The sequence below is a fragment of the Zeus faber genome (assembly GCF_960531495.2).
Source record: "Zeus faber genome assembly, chromosome: 1".
Lineage (NCBI taxonomy): Eukaryota > Metazoa > Chordata > Actinopteri > Zeiformes > Zeidae > Zeus > Zeus faber.
In genome coordinates, this window is record NC_137193.1 from 17,568,931 (window position 1) to 17,587,328 (window position 18,398).

An 18,398-nucleotide genomic window follows, 5' to 3' on the forward strand; every position below is an offset into this window, starting at 1 on the left:
AGTTTGACAGATACCTTGACTTTTTAAATAAGTACCCTTCTCGTTTAAGGTTTTTTTTGGGGACGGGGTAAAGGTTCCGTCTTGGCACTTGAATCAACCACAAAGAGAGTGTTAGCATAGCATGCCTCATGGAAACCTAGCATGCTGGGGCTTCTTTTGGCTCCAATGGGAAAAGGTCACGATACTAGCGAGCCGTTTTGAGGAGCCTGAAGGATCGCAGAGCTGTCAAATCCAGTTTCCACCCATTGACCCGGCGGCTCTCACGTTACCCCCCCGATGAGAGCTAGAATATGGTTAACACATACTTTTGTACACTTTACCTTATTTTGGATTTACATTTCAAAAGGCGGGATACAAAATACGGTAAAGCTAAGTACCTTTCACAAAAATGTGCGTTATTTGCCAGCTGGACCAGGAGATAATGTCGGTGTCTTGTAATATCCATCACATTTTCCTAAAACAAAATGGTTTTTAATGGGCTAATCCTTCACTTTACACCGGTTTCGGTCCATCAAAGACAAAATGTGGGAGCTTGTCACCTCGAGTGGGGGGAGAAAGGGGAGGGGGGGGGGGACAAAAAGTAGAATTTAAAATGCCAAGGTATCGCTTTAAGATCCACTTGTCCCGCTGATCGTGTAACAGGTGATCTGTAAACAAATTAAGACACTGGAATGACGTACCGCGCTGGAACAGTTTTAGGCCGTTAGTTTGGCTCGCAATCGGAAACACTGACCGACTTGGAGGAGACAATCGTATTTACACTCAGGAATAAATTAATGTCACGCTTCTCGTCGTCTTTTCTGCCGTCTTCAAAGGTCGAGCTTGCGGAGACTGATCCGGCTGAAGGAGTCTCTGGAAGGGGGCGGCAAAGCCAAAATGAGATTCTCAGACGAAAACAAGACTTCCACCTCTTTGTGTGGAGATGTGAAAGCGACGCTCGGGATAAATGTGTCCGATTTCGGTTCCTTCCAGCTGCATAACCCAACGCTTAAGTACAACTACTACCTAACCCACCCCGACCCTGACCCACAACCCAAACACAATTTGAACCGTTGTTTTGCGATGTGAGGTGGTTGTGCACAGCGTATCGAAATAAAGGCACGGCCTCAGGAAATTGGTGCACTTCGACATAGCAATATTTACATTTTTGTGAACGCACGCTCTGTGGTTCCCCCAAATTTGACCTGCGACCCGCCAGTTGTGAACCACTGTGCTAGTCCCTAACATTGTGGGCGCGGGTGAACTGCGTGGAAGGACGCTCACTGCCGCGCCGCGATTGTGCGAAGAGATGACCGAGATGAAGGAGAAAATACCTTTTCAAGCCATCCGTTTGCTGCATGTTTTTTTTTTTTTTTTTAAAGAAACAAATGAACACAAATGCGGATTCAGCGAAGCCACTTCACTAAACAGCAAAGACGTCATCTCAGAATGTAACCGGTCACGTTCCCTGCGCGCCTCGCGCTTCCTACCTGTGCGAGTGGACCTGCATGACCGGTTTGTAGAGCTGTGGGATCTTCCTGTTGATGAGCGGCTGCAGCGCCTCCTTCAGACGGTGGTAGTTCCTCTCAAGCTCGCGCTGGTACTCCTTCTGGTCCGGACCGATCAGACTCTTGTTCTTGCGCAGCGCGTCCTCGCACCTGTGGCCGAGTTGAAGTACTCAAGTCAGAGTGTCCGCCCTACTACTCAACCATGCTTGAAATGATCACTTGGAAGTTTACACGTATGTTTAGAAATATTCTTTGGCTCGCGTCGCCATCGCCCAGTGTCCGTACCTCTTGGTGAAGTCCTTGAAGCAGAGCCGCAGCTTGTTGTGGTGCCTGTAGTGCTTCGGGTCGCTGGGGATCTCGGACAGGAACACTTGGGCCACCTCCAGCGGCCCCTGAGGAGTGTGTTTGTATATGGTGACGCTTTAACCCAGAAGACTACAGTCCAGAAAAACTCCCACCGTTACAAGATATAACACGTGTAAGTGAACACAAAACACGTCCAGGCGGTCACAACTCAAATAACTTGTTGAATAATCTTGTGCTGAATGTCTTTCGCTTTACATTACCTTTAACTAAAAGCACATCACGTGTAAATAAATAGCAGCTGTAAAGCTCATGTTTCATGGACAGATTACCAGCCAGTGTATCATAAAGCCAGCCAGTGTATATTAACTCCATTCAATTCCTCACAAGCCAAAAAGACAATAGTGTTTGGTTTCGAAGAGGCTCATCAAACTTTAATGAGTGGGTTGAGGTTTTAAATGATACTCTTTAAGGACGTGGGCAGACAGTTAAATCAGGGAGACTGTTCCAGTTGAGCGCTGCACATATGGAAACACAAGGGTGTATGTAAATAAAGCTCTGACCTGGTTGACAGTGGTGCCCACGGAGCCCTGCAGGACCATCTGCAGCATCTTGGCGTCAGCCGGGTCTTGGTGAGTGGCGAAAGCCAGCTCCTGAGTCTTCTTCTGCATGTCCTCAATGGCCACCTCGATCGGCATCGAGATTATCTGAGAGGAGGGCACAGAGTAGAGGTTTTTAGTGAGCTGGAGATCTGTAATTGAAACAAATCAGTGGTTAATATAGACGCGGGGTTGTGGATCAGGAAATACACAAAATAATCATATCACAATCATATTATATGGACAGTTTGATTTTTTTTTTTGATTATTAGATTAGGCTTATATTAGAGGCAGGCTTTTATATTTAATTTTATCTGTTTATTAAGTATATTTGATCAAATTTTAGTATGAATTTGAAATCAAACTTCCATCTGGGTGCCGCGCCATGTGAACACATGTATGGTGAAAAGGGAGCTTGTAGCTACCCGAAAAGTCGCACTTGTGGTGGTAGCCGACATGGGAATTACAGTTTGCCTTGAACTAATCACTTCGTGCTTGGAGCGCTCGAGAGGGCTCAGAGCGGGGCATTTGCTTAAAAAAGCAATCTGCTGTGCAGCAGTAGGAAATGGAGTAAATTAAATACATCTACAACAAAATCACAATGTTTTTATTTGCTCCGTTTGGGAGCAGAGCCCCGCACCAGAACAGCGCCGCAGCTCCGATCGGGTTTTCCCCTCGGTCTGTATTTGAGGCAGTTTTTTTGTTTGTGTACTGTAGACCACTCCCCAGGCATTTATTCGAGGCCCGTTTTTTATTTAACTACCAGTTAATATTTGAGGAAATATGGTTATAATCGGATACACACAAAATAAATTAGGGCTGCCCCCTGAAAGTCGAGTACTCTGATCAGTCGGAAACCCGTCAGTCGACTGAGATTCCTAAAGTTGCAGTTGTTTTTTTTTGTTTTTTTTTTGTTTTTTAATCAGTCAGTGAGTAAAAATCATCTGGGATAATGTCTGTCAGTCCTCTTCAGCCTCGATGGCCCCTGTGATTTAAAGCTCTCAAAAGCAAAATAAATCTCTTAAGGGGTAATGCTCCTCAGCCCCAGACCGGTCATAGCCTCCCCCTGAACTACATCAGTTACATCCCCAAACTGTTTTGTTTTGTTGTTTTAAAACGACCAAGAGCCCTCTGCTACGAAGCCTTCACAGCCTCCGTAGCAGAGGGCTTCTGCGGTTTGGTAGCCTGTCACATTTGGTAATATTGATGTAGTTCATATGGCTTCCTTTGGGGGTCGCTATTCATCCACTGTTCGTCCAGTGGCGGCCCTGGCCCCTACCTCTTCCTTGTGGATGATGTTGATGCGTGTCTTGATGTAGGGGAAGGCGTGCGACGTGGTGAGGAGGGTCTTGCGCTTGAACTGCTCGTGCAGGTCGCCGTGTGCTCGGCCGTCCCGGGTGAACGGTGTGCAGTAGACGAAGCGCCGCAGGTTGTAGTTCTTGTCAAAGTAGGTGATGCGGTCCTTCATCTCGTACGTGTCGAAGTAGGGCTCCACGTAGGTGATCTGAATGAACGCCTGGAGGACAACAGGAAGAAGAGGTTAGAAAACCTCCTGTCCGCTGTTCTACACCACAACCTCGTCCCATGCGGACTTTGAAACCTTCATTACGTCTCAAGAGCACGGCTGCAATTGGATCTACGGAGTGGATGCTACAAGTGGAGCTTGTACTTGTGATTCGACCGGTGAGTTCCATGTCCATCAGAGTGTTGGACACTCTTCCAACGACCAATGACGCAACAATGTCCATGGGAAAAATGAATGGCTTTTGTTTACTTCTGGAAACCTTTTAAGGCCAATGCCCACTTCTTCACTCTATCAACCTCTTCTCAGCCAATTCTTGAGAAAGTGACCCCCAATATTTATCCCACACCTTGCCTTGACACTCACCTTATTTGGGTCAAGTTTGCACTTGTCCACTGGGTTGGAGTCCTTAATGACTTCCACTTGCTCTTCGCCAAAACGCTCCCCGTAGAAACCCTGAGGACAAATGAGTCAGAAAGGCCCCTTAGTACAAGTAGTAAAAGTTAAAAAACCTCACACAAAGAAGATATACTAACATAAATACAAGCTGCAAAATGGCACAGGATTGGAGAGTCCAAACATTTCATTGTTGTTAAGCTTTACTTTTAATCCCTTGAAGTCATTTTGTTTGTCACTTATTTGAGCCTTGGTTTTTACCTCAAGCCGGTGAGAGATCTCTGCCAGTTTGGTGATGGCGGGCTCTTTGTACACAAACTCCTGCTCGTCCAAGTCGCCGAATTTGGTGCCGTAAAATCCGACTCTGAAGTACGTACCAAACATCCTCTTCCCGTCCTTCACGAGGAAAAAAGTTTAAACCAATGGTATCCATAAGCAGACAGAAGAGACAGAAGAGAACGCAGAGAGGAAAAAACATGTTTTGCTAAAGAGTCTATATAAATTCAACAATATCGAGAAGCATTAATATTTCAGTTGTGCGGTAAAGCTGTTTTCTTCAACAGGTTCCAATGTGTGTGCCAAGGAATCGACCAAAAAATGTCATTTGCAGAGCAGTAGGATGGAAAATCTGCATCACTCTTTAGACGAGTTGTGTAGTGCAGCTGGCTGCTACAAGACATGCACTTGGATGAGCTGAACCCAAACACAAAACGTGTAGTTCACCCATGAGTGTCAACAAGCCTCAACATCCATAGGGCCCGCTCATTTCTCAAGTTTGAAACCGTAAATACATAGAAAATAAGCACTGGCAGCGATACTGCAAAAGGATAGGGAGTGTTGGTTAATAATGGATTGTGTGACCGGGGCTCCAACCAAACCCTTGTTTTCAAGTCAAAAATAAAATACAATTCTATTTATACAGAGCCAGCCCTTTTTGATATTGTACCAATACCATTTCCAAGGCTTGGCGTGCTCCCTTCAACTCTGTCTACATTAACGCTCGCTCTATGACTGCCTTGAAACTCTTTCTTCCAGGTGTGGTACGTTGTGCGCAGATGTGCATGTGAATATTCTGTGGTTTTCAGTAAGACTTCAGATGGCACAAGTGCTGATTGGACAACAGCTCTTGAAACTCTCTGGCCAGTCCCAACACATGGTCCAACGGCAACTGAAGCTCCCGTCTAGTAAACAGGTTGCCATTACACGCCTTCTGCAAATTCGTCACCTCAAGTGAGCAAGTTATGATCAATAGAAGTGCTCATACGTGCCCACAATGAAAGAGGCTCAATGAGGTGGAGATTACCCTTCGTCCTTAACCTCGGACAGACCAATCACAGTCCAGCGTGTCGCATTTTGGTGAATCCCAATGCTGGCTAAAAGTTCACTCTAAAGCCACAGTCTACTCTAGTCATACAGTCTACTCTAGTCATACTGATTCAAGTTCGGGTCGAAGAGGGTCTTAAGGTAAGTCGACGGGTCAGATATTTTGGCTTGGTGTGAAATCTGGCTGCCAAGCAAATACGAAGGTCAATTTGATTTGGTCAAGTGTGAAAGGCTGCAATCGATTTTTTTTTTTTTTTAAATCCTGCAGGTCTTGACTAGAGGACGGCATCAGCAGGGAAGACACGGATGAGGAAGGACGGCCTAAAAAGGTCTTTCACGGTGTGTGTGTGTGTGTGTGTGTGTGTGTGTGTGTGTGTGTGTGTGTGTGTGTAAAAAAAAACAAAAAACTGGGTGATTTGAAGGAATTGTTGGTATGAGACCTTCAACCAAACCCCTTGATAAGATTGATCAAATTACCCACTTAAAAAACCCCAGAATAAATTAATAAAATAATTGCCAGCGCGTGCATAAAAGTATAAAGTGACTGGCCCAAACTAGTTTTACAATTTATTTCCAGTTTTAACTAACATAACCCATGGCCCAGCCATTTCCATTTTAATCTTTAGCTGCATGTGATCAAAGGAGGTTAACAAATGTTTGCAACCCTGAAAACTAAGGAACTTACCACAACACACAATTAAGTAAAGTGGGAAGAATCAGCAACCCGGGGGAGAAAAAAAAAAAAAAAAAAAAAAAAAAAGGAGAAAACAGAATAAATTTTAATCAGGACTTGGCACCTCCAAAGAAGAACATAGAAAACAGACAAACACAAAACAAACCAACACACAAATAAGACAACAGCAAAAACAAACTCGGAACGAAGGATCCAGACCATGCAAAGGCAGAGGACGTTAGAGGAATAATATGAAAAAAAAATAAAATAAAGGAAGATTTAGTGTTTCCTCCACCCCTTAAAAAAAAAAACAAACAAAAAACAGGCAGTTGAGGGGAAGGCACTCTGGATGCTGAGTGCGCCGTCCGATTCATGCAACCAAACACCAGAAACACACGACAAGTGAATTACCCATTGACAAAAATAACTGAATAGAAATTATTAGAAATACAAAACAAACAAACTCAGGGGTCGATTTAGTTTCAAATGATTAGAACCAAAAAAAAAAAAAAAAAAAAAAGGAGGGGGTAAACTCCGAAACCTTCAAATAAAAAAAAAAAAAAAAAATTTAATAATCGGGATCCGATTTCGCCAAAACATGATGTTTAACCAGGTAAAATCCAATCTATAAAATCCAAGTTGGGGTACACTGAAATCGAACCCTGTGGCTGGATGACAAGATGAGAGGATGAGATGTGACAAATGCGTGTCGCGGTGGATATATGAGAGAGAGAGAGAGAGAGAGAGAGAGAGAGAGAGAGAGAGAGAGAGAGAGAGAGAGAGAGAGAGAGAGAGAGAGAGAGAGAGAGAGAGAGAGATGAGAGAGAGAGAGAGAGAGAGAGAGAGAGAGAGAGAGAGAGAGAGAGAGAGAGAGAGAGAGAGAGAGAGATAGAGAGAGAGAGAGAGAGAGAGAGAGAGAGAGAAGAGATAGAGAGAGAGAGAGAGAGACTTGCGTCGTTAGTGTCACGCTGTGGCTCCCATGCACGGCCTGGCCTTGCCGAACAAACACGGTCACTTTAAGGGCAAGACCCTCCCCCCTCCTCACCCATGGTGAGACAGGGAGAGGGAGAGCAGTAGAGAGAGAGAGAGGGTGGGGGTCTTGCTCAGAGCAAGGGTCCCCAGAAGGGGCGGCAGACAGTTGGCATTGTCCGCAGATGTTAATGGATTTATGGATGTATGGAACAAAGCGAAGGAAGCAACAGACCGCCCATTGCTAGCAAAATGGAAGACGAGTCAATATTAAAAACAAAAAAATAGTTACATAAATGAACGACAACCAAACAGACAGCTAGGGCCAAGCAGGAACCGTGAGCCACCTACCTCCCAGCCAGTACTCTGTGTGACAAAGAGAATACAGGACATGTGAACGACCACACGCACACACACACACACACACACACACACACCTATGCAACCGCTCACAGTGGTGTTCCTCAAATAAAACCAAGTCAGCTCCCATCACTGACTCTAGACCAGACTCTGTGAACCTTCTCCCGCAAAACCAATAAAGTCAACATCGCCATCCCCATGCAGCTTACTCATCAAATACAAGAGGGGGGTGGGGGGGGTAAGGGGAAAAAAAGGCATGCAACTCCGCTGGCAGAAAACTAAATCAAACAGAAGTGGTGTTCTGGGGAACCAAACCGCAAAATAATGGGAAACGTGCGGAAGCCGTTTCGGCGCAACAAGCTTTGTTTGTACCGGCGAGCGGTTCAGACGACCGTGCGCTCTCTTTTCAGCTCGCCGCGTTACGAAATACACTTTGTCGCGGGGGAAATATTCCCTCTGGCCAGCCGTCTTGGACATGTGCCAACTGGGAGAGGGACTCTGAAGTGGCGCCACGCAAACGACTATTAAGAGTGTCGGGGGTTGGCGACCGTTGAGCGTGACATCCATGAATTATTTCCCTTGCAAACCGTGAACACCGTCTGATAAATAATCCGCTGGGTTGGATTCAACCCATAACTCTTTGTGGAATTACACAAACACACATCAACCAATCATTTAAATCCGGATGTGTTCAGTTAATAAAAACATCAGTTGTGAGTGACAGTAGAACTATGCTTATAGTTGTTAGTTGTTTTTTTTTTTCGGCTCTACTCTCTACTGGAGGCCTGGTGTGGGGTGCTGGTGGGGTCAATGTTGACGCTGTGGGTTATTTACCTGGTGGACGATTTTGGCAAAAGCCTCTTGCAGTTTACCATGTATGGTGGCGAGCTTCTTGGCGTCCCTGTTGGCCTCGTGGATAGGGATCAGCACCTTGTACACCTCGTTCACCGCCTCGTACATTCCCGCCTGGGATGGAGAGGGGAGACAGGTGGCGCTTAGCGGCTCTCAACGCCCTCGAAGCCTCAAACAGAAATGAAAGATAAAACAAAACAGAAGCCTTGGAGGACACCCACCCACCCATCCATCCATCCATCCATCCATCCATCCATCTCACCATAGAGAAGGAGGCGGCGGCCTGCTCCAGTAGTCCCACCAGACCCGCCTCAGTGAAGTATTTCCCTGAGCAGATGCCCTCCTCGTCTGGGGAGACCACGTCGTCTGACACCGCGGACTCCTCCAGCACGTTGGAGGAGATGTTCTGGTCGGGGGGCGAACCACAAGAACCAAAAAGAGAACGTGAGCACGAATACACAAGTCACTTATTCTGCCGCGGCTGGGGCCTAATAGACTTGGAGGTCTCTTGAGCATTTCTCTCCACCTGAAAGGTGACGCAGCCCACTGGGAGGTACTTGCGGTCCTCCAGCATGCTGAGGTACTCGGCCACCAGGGCAGCGCTGTGCACCAGACACTGGGCGGCTTCAGCGTGGTTGGTCCTCTCCGAGTGCTTCCCCGCCATGTTCTGGAGCCACGTGAGCCGCAGGTCTGGCGAGGTCTGGTAGCCCTTGGCGATCCTGGTGGGGACATGGCGCATGCATGGTTTACCCTCACAACAGGAGTGAGTGAGAGGGTGTGTGTGTGTGTGTGTGTGTGTGTGTCATCTACCTGTACATGAGGTCTATGAGCATCTCGGGGTCCTCCTGGTGCTCCTTCATCTTCACGGTGTCAGACAGGATCATGTGCAGGTTGAAAACGAGGTCCTGAACCTAAACAAAAACCCACAAACACACCAACAGGCACTGTAGGAAGCTCAAAAGATTTGTGCATTTTTTTGGGGACCATATTAACTTTCGTTTTTATTGGTATCGGAATTGGGTTCTGCTGCTAAAGCTACAATGGCTATATGGTGGACACAGAGAACAGGGAGGCTTATTGGTGCTAGGGCCAGGCGGTATTGAACAAAAATCCAATAATCACTATATTTTTGACAGTTACTAGTGGTACCTGATCGGGGAAGGTGGTCTCCCTGAGCTCGAGGTCTTCCTCTGCGTACGTCAGGATGGTCTTGAGGGAGCGCCGCAGGAACTCCTCGTTGAAGTTCTGAGACGTTCCCACCAGCGACGACAGCGACATGGTCACCTGCATCTTCACCCGGGCGAAGTTCTGAACGGAATGGAAGAGACGGGGAAGAGATGTCAAATGTCGAGGATGTACCATGTCCCCCTCAAGCCAAAGTCGTTCTTTTTAAAGCATTGTTCAGGAGTAATTTACAATACATTGGTCGCACTAAAACAAGGGACCTTGAAATACAGTAAGCTTACACAGATTCTGTAGAAAATTAGAAACACCTCCCCTGGGGTCTCTCACAATTGAGCCATTAAGCTCGTTTGTAAGTGTTTTTTTATGTGTAAATATTCATCACCTGAATATCAACATGGAACCTATTTTATAACCTGAAGCAGATGCTACCAAGGGGGGCGCATCTGTTCTCTTTTGTCAGTGTTGAAAGTCATGTTTTGGTCACTCTTAACTGTTAGTTGAAATACGAAGAAAGTTTAAGACTATGTGAAACTTAAAAATGATAAAAACTGATTGGAAAAAAAAAAATGGACCACTCTGCGAAAACAACTGGCCAACACTCAACACAACAAGGTTGGACTCGTCGACTATTTTGTGCCATTCCTAGATTCAACCCCTTCACTGAAGCACAAGTCTAGAAAGATCGGCACTGGAATTGGATGGCTGTGTGACTCAATCGGGGTGGTACTTACGTTTCCTATCTCAAAGTTTTGCCTCATGAGGAGGTAGAGGGAGGCGCTGGCGTGCGCCCGGATGGTGCTGATGCTGCTGCTGCAGTTCCTAAGCAGACGCAGACACAGGTCGGCACACTGCTCCGTCTCCTCCTCGAACAGCAGCTCCGGGAACTACGCGTACAAATGTATGTGCACACGCACACACACACACACAGAACATTTTAAATCTCTGCAATTAAGATAAACTATTGATTTCAGGGGTATCAATTCGTATATTTGGAGTAAAATGTTGCCTCTCTAACCTTTGACACCAGCGCCCTCTGTGTAGCGAAGCAGTGCTGCAGGTAGAGGGCGCTCTGGTTGCAGGCCATGCTGTGGAGCAGCACCTTCAGCACCCCGCCCAGGACACTCTCCTTGGACTCCGTCACCGACACCGTCTGAGGGCGCACGCACACTATCATGAGTGCACCTGTTTGTGCATTCTTGTGTTTATGTTTGGAAAAAAAAATACTCCTTTGGGAGTGCCTTTCGTTATTTGCTCATAATGCGAACGCCTGCTTACGTCACTACACCATACCTGTACAATGATCTCCAACGTATCCAAAATAATGAGATTGGCCTCTGTTGCCAGGTTACCGTCGATTAGTGCTTCGTGTTCCAACTCTGCTCTGGTCCTGCAAAACAGGGAACAGGAAGAACCTGTCAGCCGCCGGCTCCCAAACAGCTTCCCAAACAATTTCCTCAGGATAAAATGCCAGAAAAACAAGTTCTAGAATGTTGCACAAGCCTCGGGTCAGAACATTCAAGGCATTTCTCAGGCTCTAGTAGATTTCGGCATCAACAGTGTTGGTTCATTTCCCGGTAGATAAACAGAGATTGAGGTTAGGAATTCATTACCAACGCTGCGCTACTGAATTTATTTCTAATATCAGTCGACTTGCCGAGGGGCTGATATGATTTTACGTTTCTACTGGACAAGAGTATCAGCAGTAGGACAGGCAAAAAGTGGACCGTTTTTACACACCTAACCTCGTTGACACGTCCGTTGTTACGTAGCAAGATGCTGTCTCGTAACCTGCGCGGCACAGTCCTCAAACGTTTTTGAAACGCTCCACAACAAGGCACACTCACACAAAAAAAAAACAAAAAAAAAACCAATACACAGCAGGGGCAGCTAGACCCAGAACCTCCTTTACCGTTGGGGTTAGGAAGCAGAGGCAGGGATTACAGGAAACTAACGTCCCAGAAGGGGTTAAAACAGAGGGAGTCGGCAGCAGCAGTAAATGTATTTCAGATCTTCAAGGAGGTGGATTATGAACACTGAGGGGTGAATTCACAAAAGGATTGCGCGGCTTTTGCGCCTGCTAAACCTGTGCAAATAACACAAAAAGCAACCGTCTAATTCTCAAAGCACCCGCAAAGGGTGAAATGCACCACTAACTGCACTGCCACACAAATGGCGTCTCGGTGCTCGGGGGCTATTTGCACGTATTTAAATTAGGTATTATTCATAAATTGTGTGCCAAATTGGCCCCTTTCTATGCAAATGAAACCTCACTGCAAAAATATCCAATCCACAAACATAAGCGCTAATAGCCCCCATGCAGTTATAGGGAAATTATTACCGTCTTCAGAGAATAAATGGTAACTGCGTGAATTATTATTTTTCTTTTTGAAACAGGGATGCCTTAGCTCACTGCGCGATCTGAGGTATCCGTCAACATTGGGATTTGAAAAGAATGGAAATTGTCCTGCGCCCCAGGGGGGACACCGGGGAGTCGCTGGCCCTGAATTCACAAGGGGTGTCATGCCCAGACTTTCTAGTGATGTGGAAAATAATATTTTGACATTATTATGTGAGTGCGGGAACCCTATCGTTTTTGTTCGGAAATAAATTACGGTCGAAGTGTCTGACGCTCATCAACCGTCAAACCCACTACACGAATGATAGATCGTTGTATCGGGACAGTCCAAAGAAGCTGTGGTCCAAGTTTGATCCATGTTAGTCCATTTCTGTGGGATAAGTTAGTTCAAAAACCGTGTTTTTCTTAACCGATGATTGGTCACAGACAATCGTCATCGTATCACTGGTCGCGTGAAATCACTGCAGACTACCGATTGGACGACTACTGACTGGAACATCATTGCACAACATCAAACCTGCCATTTGTTAATACGAAGGCTGTCAAAGTTAATGCGATAATAACTTGTTAACGCAAATTCATTTGAATGCCACTTACTTTTTTAACGCACTAACACACGTTGTTTTATGACCGTTTGCCCGACACATAGTTAAGAATGCGCCGACGGGTGTTGCGTTTGTAGTCTCGCGATAGTGGATTGGATGACGTCACATGCAGTCAGAGATATACACATTCACACAAACAACAATGGCGTGTGATAACTCCCTGTGATATGGTGGGAGACTCACTGCCTGCAGCTCCATGTCCCGAAGTGCAGATAGTCACCTTAACAGTTACATGTCCTGGGTTGCACCACCTGATGTTAATGAAGGGTGCATGTCTGCCTCCTTTGCGCTTGCCGCTTAACCTCGGCGCAGTTACCGGGGCTGCAGAACTGCCGCTAAGCTAAGGCAAAAAGCTAATGGAGGTACAAGCCTTATATTCCGCCCGTAGCGATGGGAAATGTGAACTCGCTGGCCAGCAAGACCTCGTGCTGGTGAGCTGGCTACCCTGCTGAGGAGCCAGAAGATCTACAGGGGGTGTAGTTCACTGTTTCACGGAACACCGACGCTAGTGTGGGTTTACCGGGATTCACTACTCACACAGCGGACAGGGAGGTTCCTCCCATATGGGGTAAACATCGCTGGCGTGCACCATTGTTCGGAGAAACAAGGTTTCTGCCACCGTCTTGCAGATAATAAAAGGCCATATCCACAGGATAAAAAAAACAGATCTACACAATGCGTGCAGTCAGAAAAGTTAAAAGTGAAAAACAAAGTTGAAAAAAGAATAAAAGAACAACACTACACAGATATAGCTACTAGAGAGGCTGCTCACGTCGCTGCAGCTCAATATCTGTTCAGCTCATCTGTTCTGTTGTTGCGTGTTAGGCTTGACTTGCCATGTTGTGATTTAAGCATATTTTTTATGCTAAATGCCCTTTGAGGGTTTCTGGACAATGTTTGTTATTGTTTTGGGTTGTTAACTGATTTCCAATAAACATACATTTGCATAAAGCAAGCATATTTGTCCACTCCTGTGTTGATAAGAGTATTTAACACTTGAAGAATATTCCCTTTAGCTACATTTTTAACAGATAAAAAAATGTGCGTTTCTTCGTGATTAACTATGGACACTGATGTGATTAATTGCGATAAAATATTTTAATCGCTAACTTTTATTTCTTTATTACTAATAACCTTTATTATGTTTGAAAATAATTAGGTTAAATGTTGTATGAAACAAAGCGCAGCGGATTAGTAACACAGCCATTGTGATGTTACGTAGCCAAACAGATTTTAGCGACTCCTAGTTTTGCATTATGACACCTAATGGTAGTATACAATAAACATTAGTGGTTCAGGGGGTTCACAGTTTACATTGTGTAGTAGTACATAAGTTAATGTTTATTTTTGCTTTCTGGCTTGTTTTTTTACATTGGTGCAATTGCTGCGACAGGTTTAAAGCAGCAAAATACACGTTTCGCAAGGCAGTTACATACATTTGTATTAGTCCTTTGATATAAGGCCAAATTCCAAATTTATGGTAGTCTACAATAAAAGTCATATTTCATATTATTAACACTAAACTTAATAAATGAACATTAACCTTAATAAATTCTGCAGTATTGCGAACAGGGCTTGGACATCATTTCGTCACACCCACTAACCCCATGCATTGCTGCCTGCAGCTATATTTATAATTATTATTACTGTCACGGCATCCCAAGGTAGCGATGCCTTGAACGGGCAGCAGTCCATGGTGGTTTTTAAAATGCACTCCAAAAGCAACTTGTTGAACCTTTGAATAATTTATTGTACAAAAAAAAAAAAAGGTGTTACAAACATTGACAAAAACGGTTAAATAATTCCTATTAAACTTAAAAGATATCAAAAAAACAACATAAAGTTATAGGGAATAGCGATAAAGTGGTCAAAACTGGCATTGAACCACAGATGGCATCGAACCTCATAAGACCACCAAGCCGGGGGGGCTGCACTCGAAAAGCCCAAAAAGATATCGGGTGACATTGACGCGCAATTCATGGAGGTATTAGAGGCCGCAATTCATTCTTTGTGAATTCACCCCTGAGACTATTCTGTTTCTCCCCTATGGGCGACACACTGCCTTGGATCATTTTAGACCCTGAAGGTCCTAAAATGGCGGCATGAAGGCAGACGACATGGCTACTGGACACTGTGCAACTGTGCAATTGATTTGATAGCTGGGCAAAGACGTCCATGATGGGACTGTGATATCCATCTGAAAACTGTCTTATTGCAACCGCAGCACAGAACACCCAGACCCAGGAGGTACACCCCAAAACGGGAAGCAGTCAGGTTAAAAAGCACAGCAGAGCCACTACAAACCCCCGAAAATGTCAACATCCCGGCGTAGATATGGTTCCCGGGGGAGAGGCATGGGGGTTACGGCACCGGGGCGGGGGGGGGGGGGGGGGGGGGGGTTCAGGATGAGACCAAGGGCTGGGTAGTGTCTTCAATGCTAGGTCATGTGCATGTGTGCACAATTAGAAAGCCGATTGTGAAATAAATAGATATTTTTTTTTAGTCTGATAAATCTGATATATAATAATAATAATAACAAGAAAAAATATTCTAATAAGAAAAAGCCTTCACAAATTGGCCTGCTGGGAGGCAGCATTCACTCATATTTAAGGATGGACTCTTATTTCCCCGTTTATTTCGCTCCCATTTCGGCTTCATAAGGTCCCACATGCAGTTGAAGGCACCGTTAGTCGAGCAGGTAAAACAAAGCGAGAGGGAACTCAGACATCACACTGCAGGTGTTTACCATACAATACCTGACTGATCTGTGGCTCCTACACACACACACACACACACACACACACACACACGCACACACGCGCGCACACACGCGCGCACGCACACACACACACACACACAGACGAGAGAACATGTGGAGGAATGAGTCAACAGAACATAAAGGCCGGATTTACACAGGAACAGTCAACAAAACCCCAAAGAAAAAGAGAGAACAGTTCAGACAATCTGCTTTCCATGCAAATCCAGCTGAAAAATAAGAATCACTGGGCGAGTTAACAGCAATCGGTGATGGAGTGATGTGTGTTGGTGATGGATGTTAACACGGAGCCCCTGTTGGAGGTCAGAAAGAAATCATTTTCAAATATTTTGTTCTCTCAAGCACAACTGGTATGTCATGTGAAAGTATATCATCATAGTAGAACATTCAATTCACATATTATGCTGATAGATCTGATTGCTGTGAAAAACCCTCACCACATAGGACTGGGTGCCGGGCAGGACCCCATGATTAAGGTTAGGGTTAGGGTTAGACTTCGATACAAAGGGTCACGTTTCAATCAACGTTGGCTCGAAATACGGTTCTTTATCAGTATATTGACTTTTTTTTTTTTTTTTCATCTTTTCTGACGCCCATAACAAATATATTTCACAGAACAAATAGTCTAATACTGATGTTAAATAATTTAATTCATTCGCCCAATGGTGACAACTCAAGTAAAGTCAGCTGTCCTTCAAGTACAGCTCGAGTCAACGTGTGTGAGCGTCATTCAGGGTTTTGGAGGCTGCGGAAAACTGGAAAAAAAAACAAAAAAAAACAAAAAAAAAAAACTGGAATGGGAATGAGTAAAGAGGGGAGCTGGATCAGGAGTAAAAAGCAAGCGTACTTGTCCATCTTCTCACTGTTCTGCCTCCAGTGGGTCATGTCCTTCCTCCAGCGCAGGTTCTCCTGGCTGCCGAACGCACTGCCGGAAGGACTCCTCTCTACAACACACACACACACACGCGGGTAAACCGTCGTCAAACAATAATGCGACAAATTTGCGCGCAATATTAGGGTGGCCGGTGGCAGTGTTGTGTTCATCTTCCTCCTCTAGCAATGTTTTGAATAGGGGCCATAAAATGATTGTATTATTGTATTGTAGAGAGAGAGAGAGCGAGAGCGAGAGAGAGAGAGAGAGAATATGTGTGCGTGTCTGTGTGCAGAAATGCATTAGCACGCCCAGCCCACGGGGCCCTCACCTAGCTGCCCCCGGCTGCGTCGCACCATCTCCTGACGGGCCCCGATGCTGCCCAGGATGGCCTCCTCCAGCTTGGCCTTCATGTCCTTGGACTTCTTGAAGGTCAGGCTGTTCATGCGCTCAAAGGCTTTCTTCCCCTGCATGGTGAACACAACATGGGCCTTGTTTCCATGACGCGGGGAAAGAAGAAGAACGGACGGACGGACAGAGAACACAGCGCACAGTTATTTGGCGGCACAGCACTCGGCAAGCCAGGCAGGTTAGGGGAGACTGCGTGGGAAAAGGGACGTGGTGAAACGGCCTTAAAATAGAAGAGTAAACACAGCACAGGAAATACCGGAAATAGAGCAAAGCGGAAGTTTTGTGAGTAATCTCTTTTAACCATTTGATCCCCCAAACCAGCTAAGCAAAATAGATCAATTCAAGAGATATACTGAATAATGCAAATTCAGCAGTTATAAAGTATAACAGTGTTAAGTGCAATATTAAGTCCACACAGTGAAGAATAACCAAGAAGAAAGCTCAGAAAAAGAAATAGTAATAGTCATAATAAGAAATACTTACTTCACATTTTATTCAAGACTTCCGGACCACATTTTATGCCAGTTTCAGCTCAGTTAAAAAAAAAGATTTTGAAATGATTCTAATTGTGGTGAAAAGAAAGTTTTAATTCTTTTACACTAAATAAGTGTAAAATGTATTTTGACTTTTTTCGGCCTTTTCTTCCCCGAAGGGGCCACGCAACTTTCTCAATGTCCTTATTATGAATTAATATGTCGGCAAATCAATACTTCTTCAGACTTCTGCATGGCCAGCGGCTGGCCTGTAGCATGGATCCGTGGAGCTAGTTGGTGACCAAAGTGAGGGGTGACTCCACAGTGATTTGAACTTCAGCAGCGCCCTGAGGATGCAGTCAGCACACCTTGCACGTTGGGGCGGCGGCGGGGGGCATTACCTTGTACTCGAAGCAGGAGACACAGAGGTAGAGGAGATCCAGCAGCCGGTTGAGCTGGGACACTGACAGGTCCGTGAACCACTTCTGGAGCACCAGCTCGTCGGCGTTCTTCAGCACCCACAGCAGGCAGATCAGGAGGCTGCGGCTGGACTCCGCCGAGAAGGTGCTGTGCTGCCGGCTGGCCTGGAGAGGAGGAGGAGGAGGAGGAAGAGGAGGAAGAGGCAAGAGGAAGACTAGGTAGGTTTGTTTCTTTTAGGACTTCAATAGCATTTTTTGGAAAATAAACATATTACGTACATTTCTTCATCATTGTGTTGAGTTACTTATATATTTCTATGTGGATTTCTCACATGAGCGTTTGCGTGTGATGTTTGCAGTATATCGGCATCAACCAATTTCGATAAACTCAGTGTTTGCGTGTATGAAAAAAAAAAAAAAAAGAAAAAGAATGACAACCCCCATTCCTTCCAAACTTGTCATCCATCTTGTCCCGAGTGACGACTTGCCTGCGGGTTGAGCAGGAAGCTGCTGGGCCGGGACATCGGGGGCACCGTGGATGTGCCGGCTATCGCCATGGCTACGGTCTGGCTAATCAAGGCCTCGCCGTCCGTCTCCTCTCCGTTGCCGCCCGCCGCTGCCCCCGGAGGGCAGCCTGGCCGACCCCACTGGTTGTGGGACTCTGTTGGAAGAAAAAACAGAACATAATAAAATAAAATGCCATGCTATTAACCCAATCCTTCACCCAACGCGATCCTAACACAGGGTGGAAATTGCAGCTGGAAGAAGGCCCAAAGGTCAAATGGGAAAAAGAAATGAAAGCGTTGGACTGAACGTTT

The 18,398-nt window shown here is 45.6% G+C and overlaps 1 protein-coding gene across 1 annotated transcript in view; it reads right to left on the reverse strand.

Annotated features, from left to right (window-relative positions):
* Positions 1 to 741: 741 nt before the first annotated feature.
* Positions 742 to 18,398, reverse strand: part of dock7 (dedicator of cytokinesis 7) — a 65,596-nt gene continuing 47,939 nt past the window's right edge. The window contains exons 30-49 of the mRNA XM_080003454.1: positions 18,069 to 18,241; positions 17,563 to 17,745; positions 16,609 to 16,744; positions 16,254 to 16,350; positions 10,960 to 11,056; positions 10,685 to 10,819; positions 10,401 to 10,553; positions 9,634 to 9,792; positions 9,295 to 9,395; positions 9,011 to 9,203; positions 8,747 to 8,890; positions 8,467 to 8,598; positions 7,624 to 7,638; positions 4,569 to 4,694; positions 4,278 to 4,367; positions 3,669 to 3,905; positions 2,354 to 2,497; positions 1,773 to 1,879; positions 1,470 to 1,637; positions 742 to 852 (exon numbers count right to left, since the gene is read on the reverse strand). Of these exons, the coding sequence (XP_079859580.1) occupies positions 810 to 852; positions 1,470 to 1,637; positions 1,773 to 1,879; positions 2,354 to 2,497; positions 3,669 to 3,905; positions 4,278 to 4,367; positions 4,569 to 4,694; positions 7,624 to 7,638; positions 8,467 to 8,598; positions 8,747 to 8,890; positions 9,011 to 9,203; positions 9,295 to 9,395; positions 9,634 to 9,792; positions 10,401 to 10,553; positions 10,685 to 10,819; positions 10,960 to 11,056; positions 16,254 to 16,350; positions 16,609 to 16,744; positions 17,563 to 17,745; positions 18,069 to 18,241 (2,633 nt within the window). The 3' untranslated portion in view covers positions 742 to 809. The remainder of the gene's footprint in view (positions 853 to 1,469; positions 1,638 to 1,772; positions 1,880 to 2,353; positions 2,498 to 3,668; positions 3,906 to 4,277; positions 4,368 to 4,568; positions 4,695 to 7,623; positions 7,639 to 8,466; positions 8,599 to 8,746; positions 8,891 to 9,010; positions 9,204 to 9,294; positions 9,396 to 9,633; positions 9,793 to 10,400; positions 10,554 to 10,684; positions 10,820 to 10,959; positions 11,057 to 16,253; positions 16,351 to 16,608; positions 16,745 to 17,562; positions 17,746 to 18,068; positions 18,242 to 18,398) is intronic.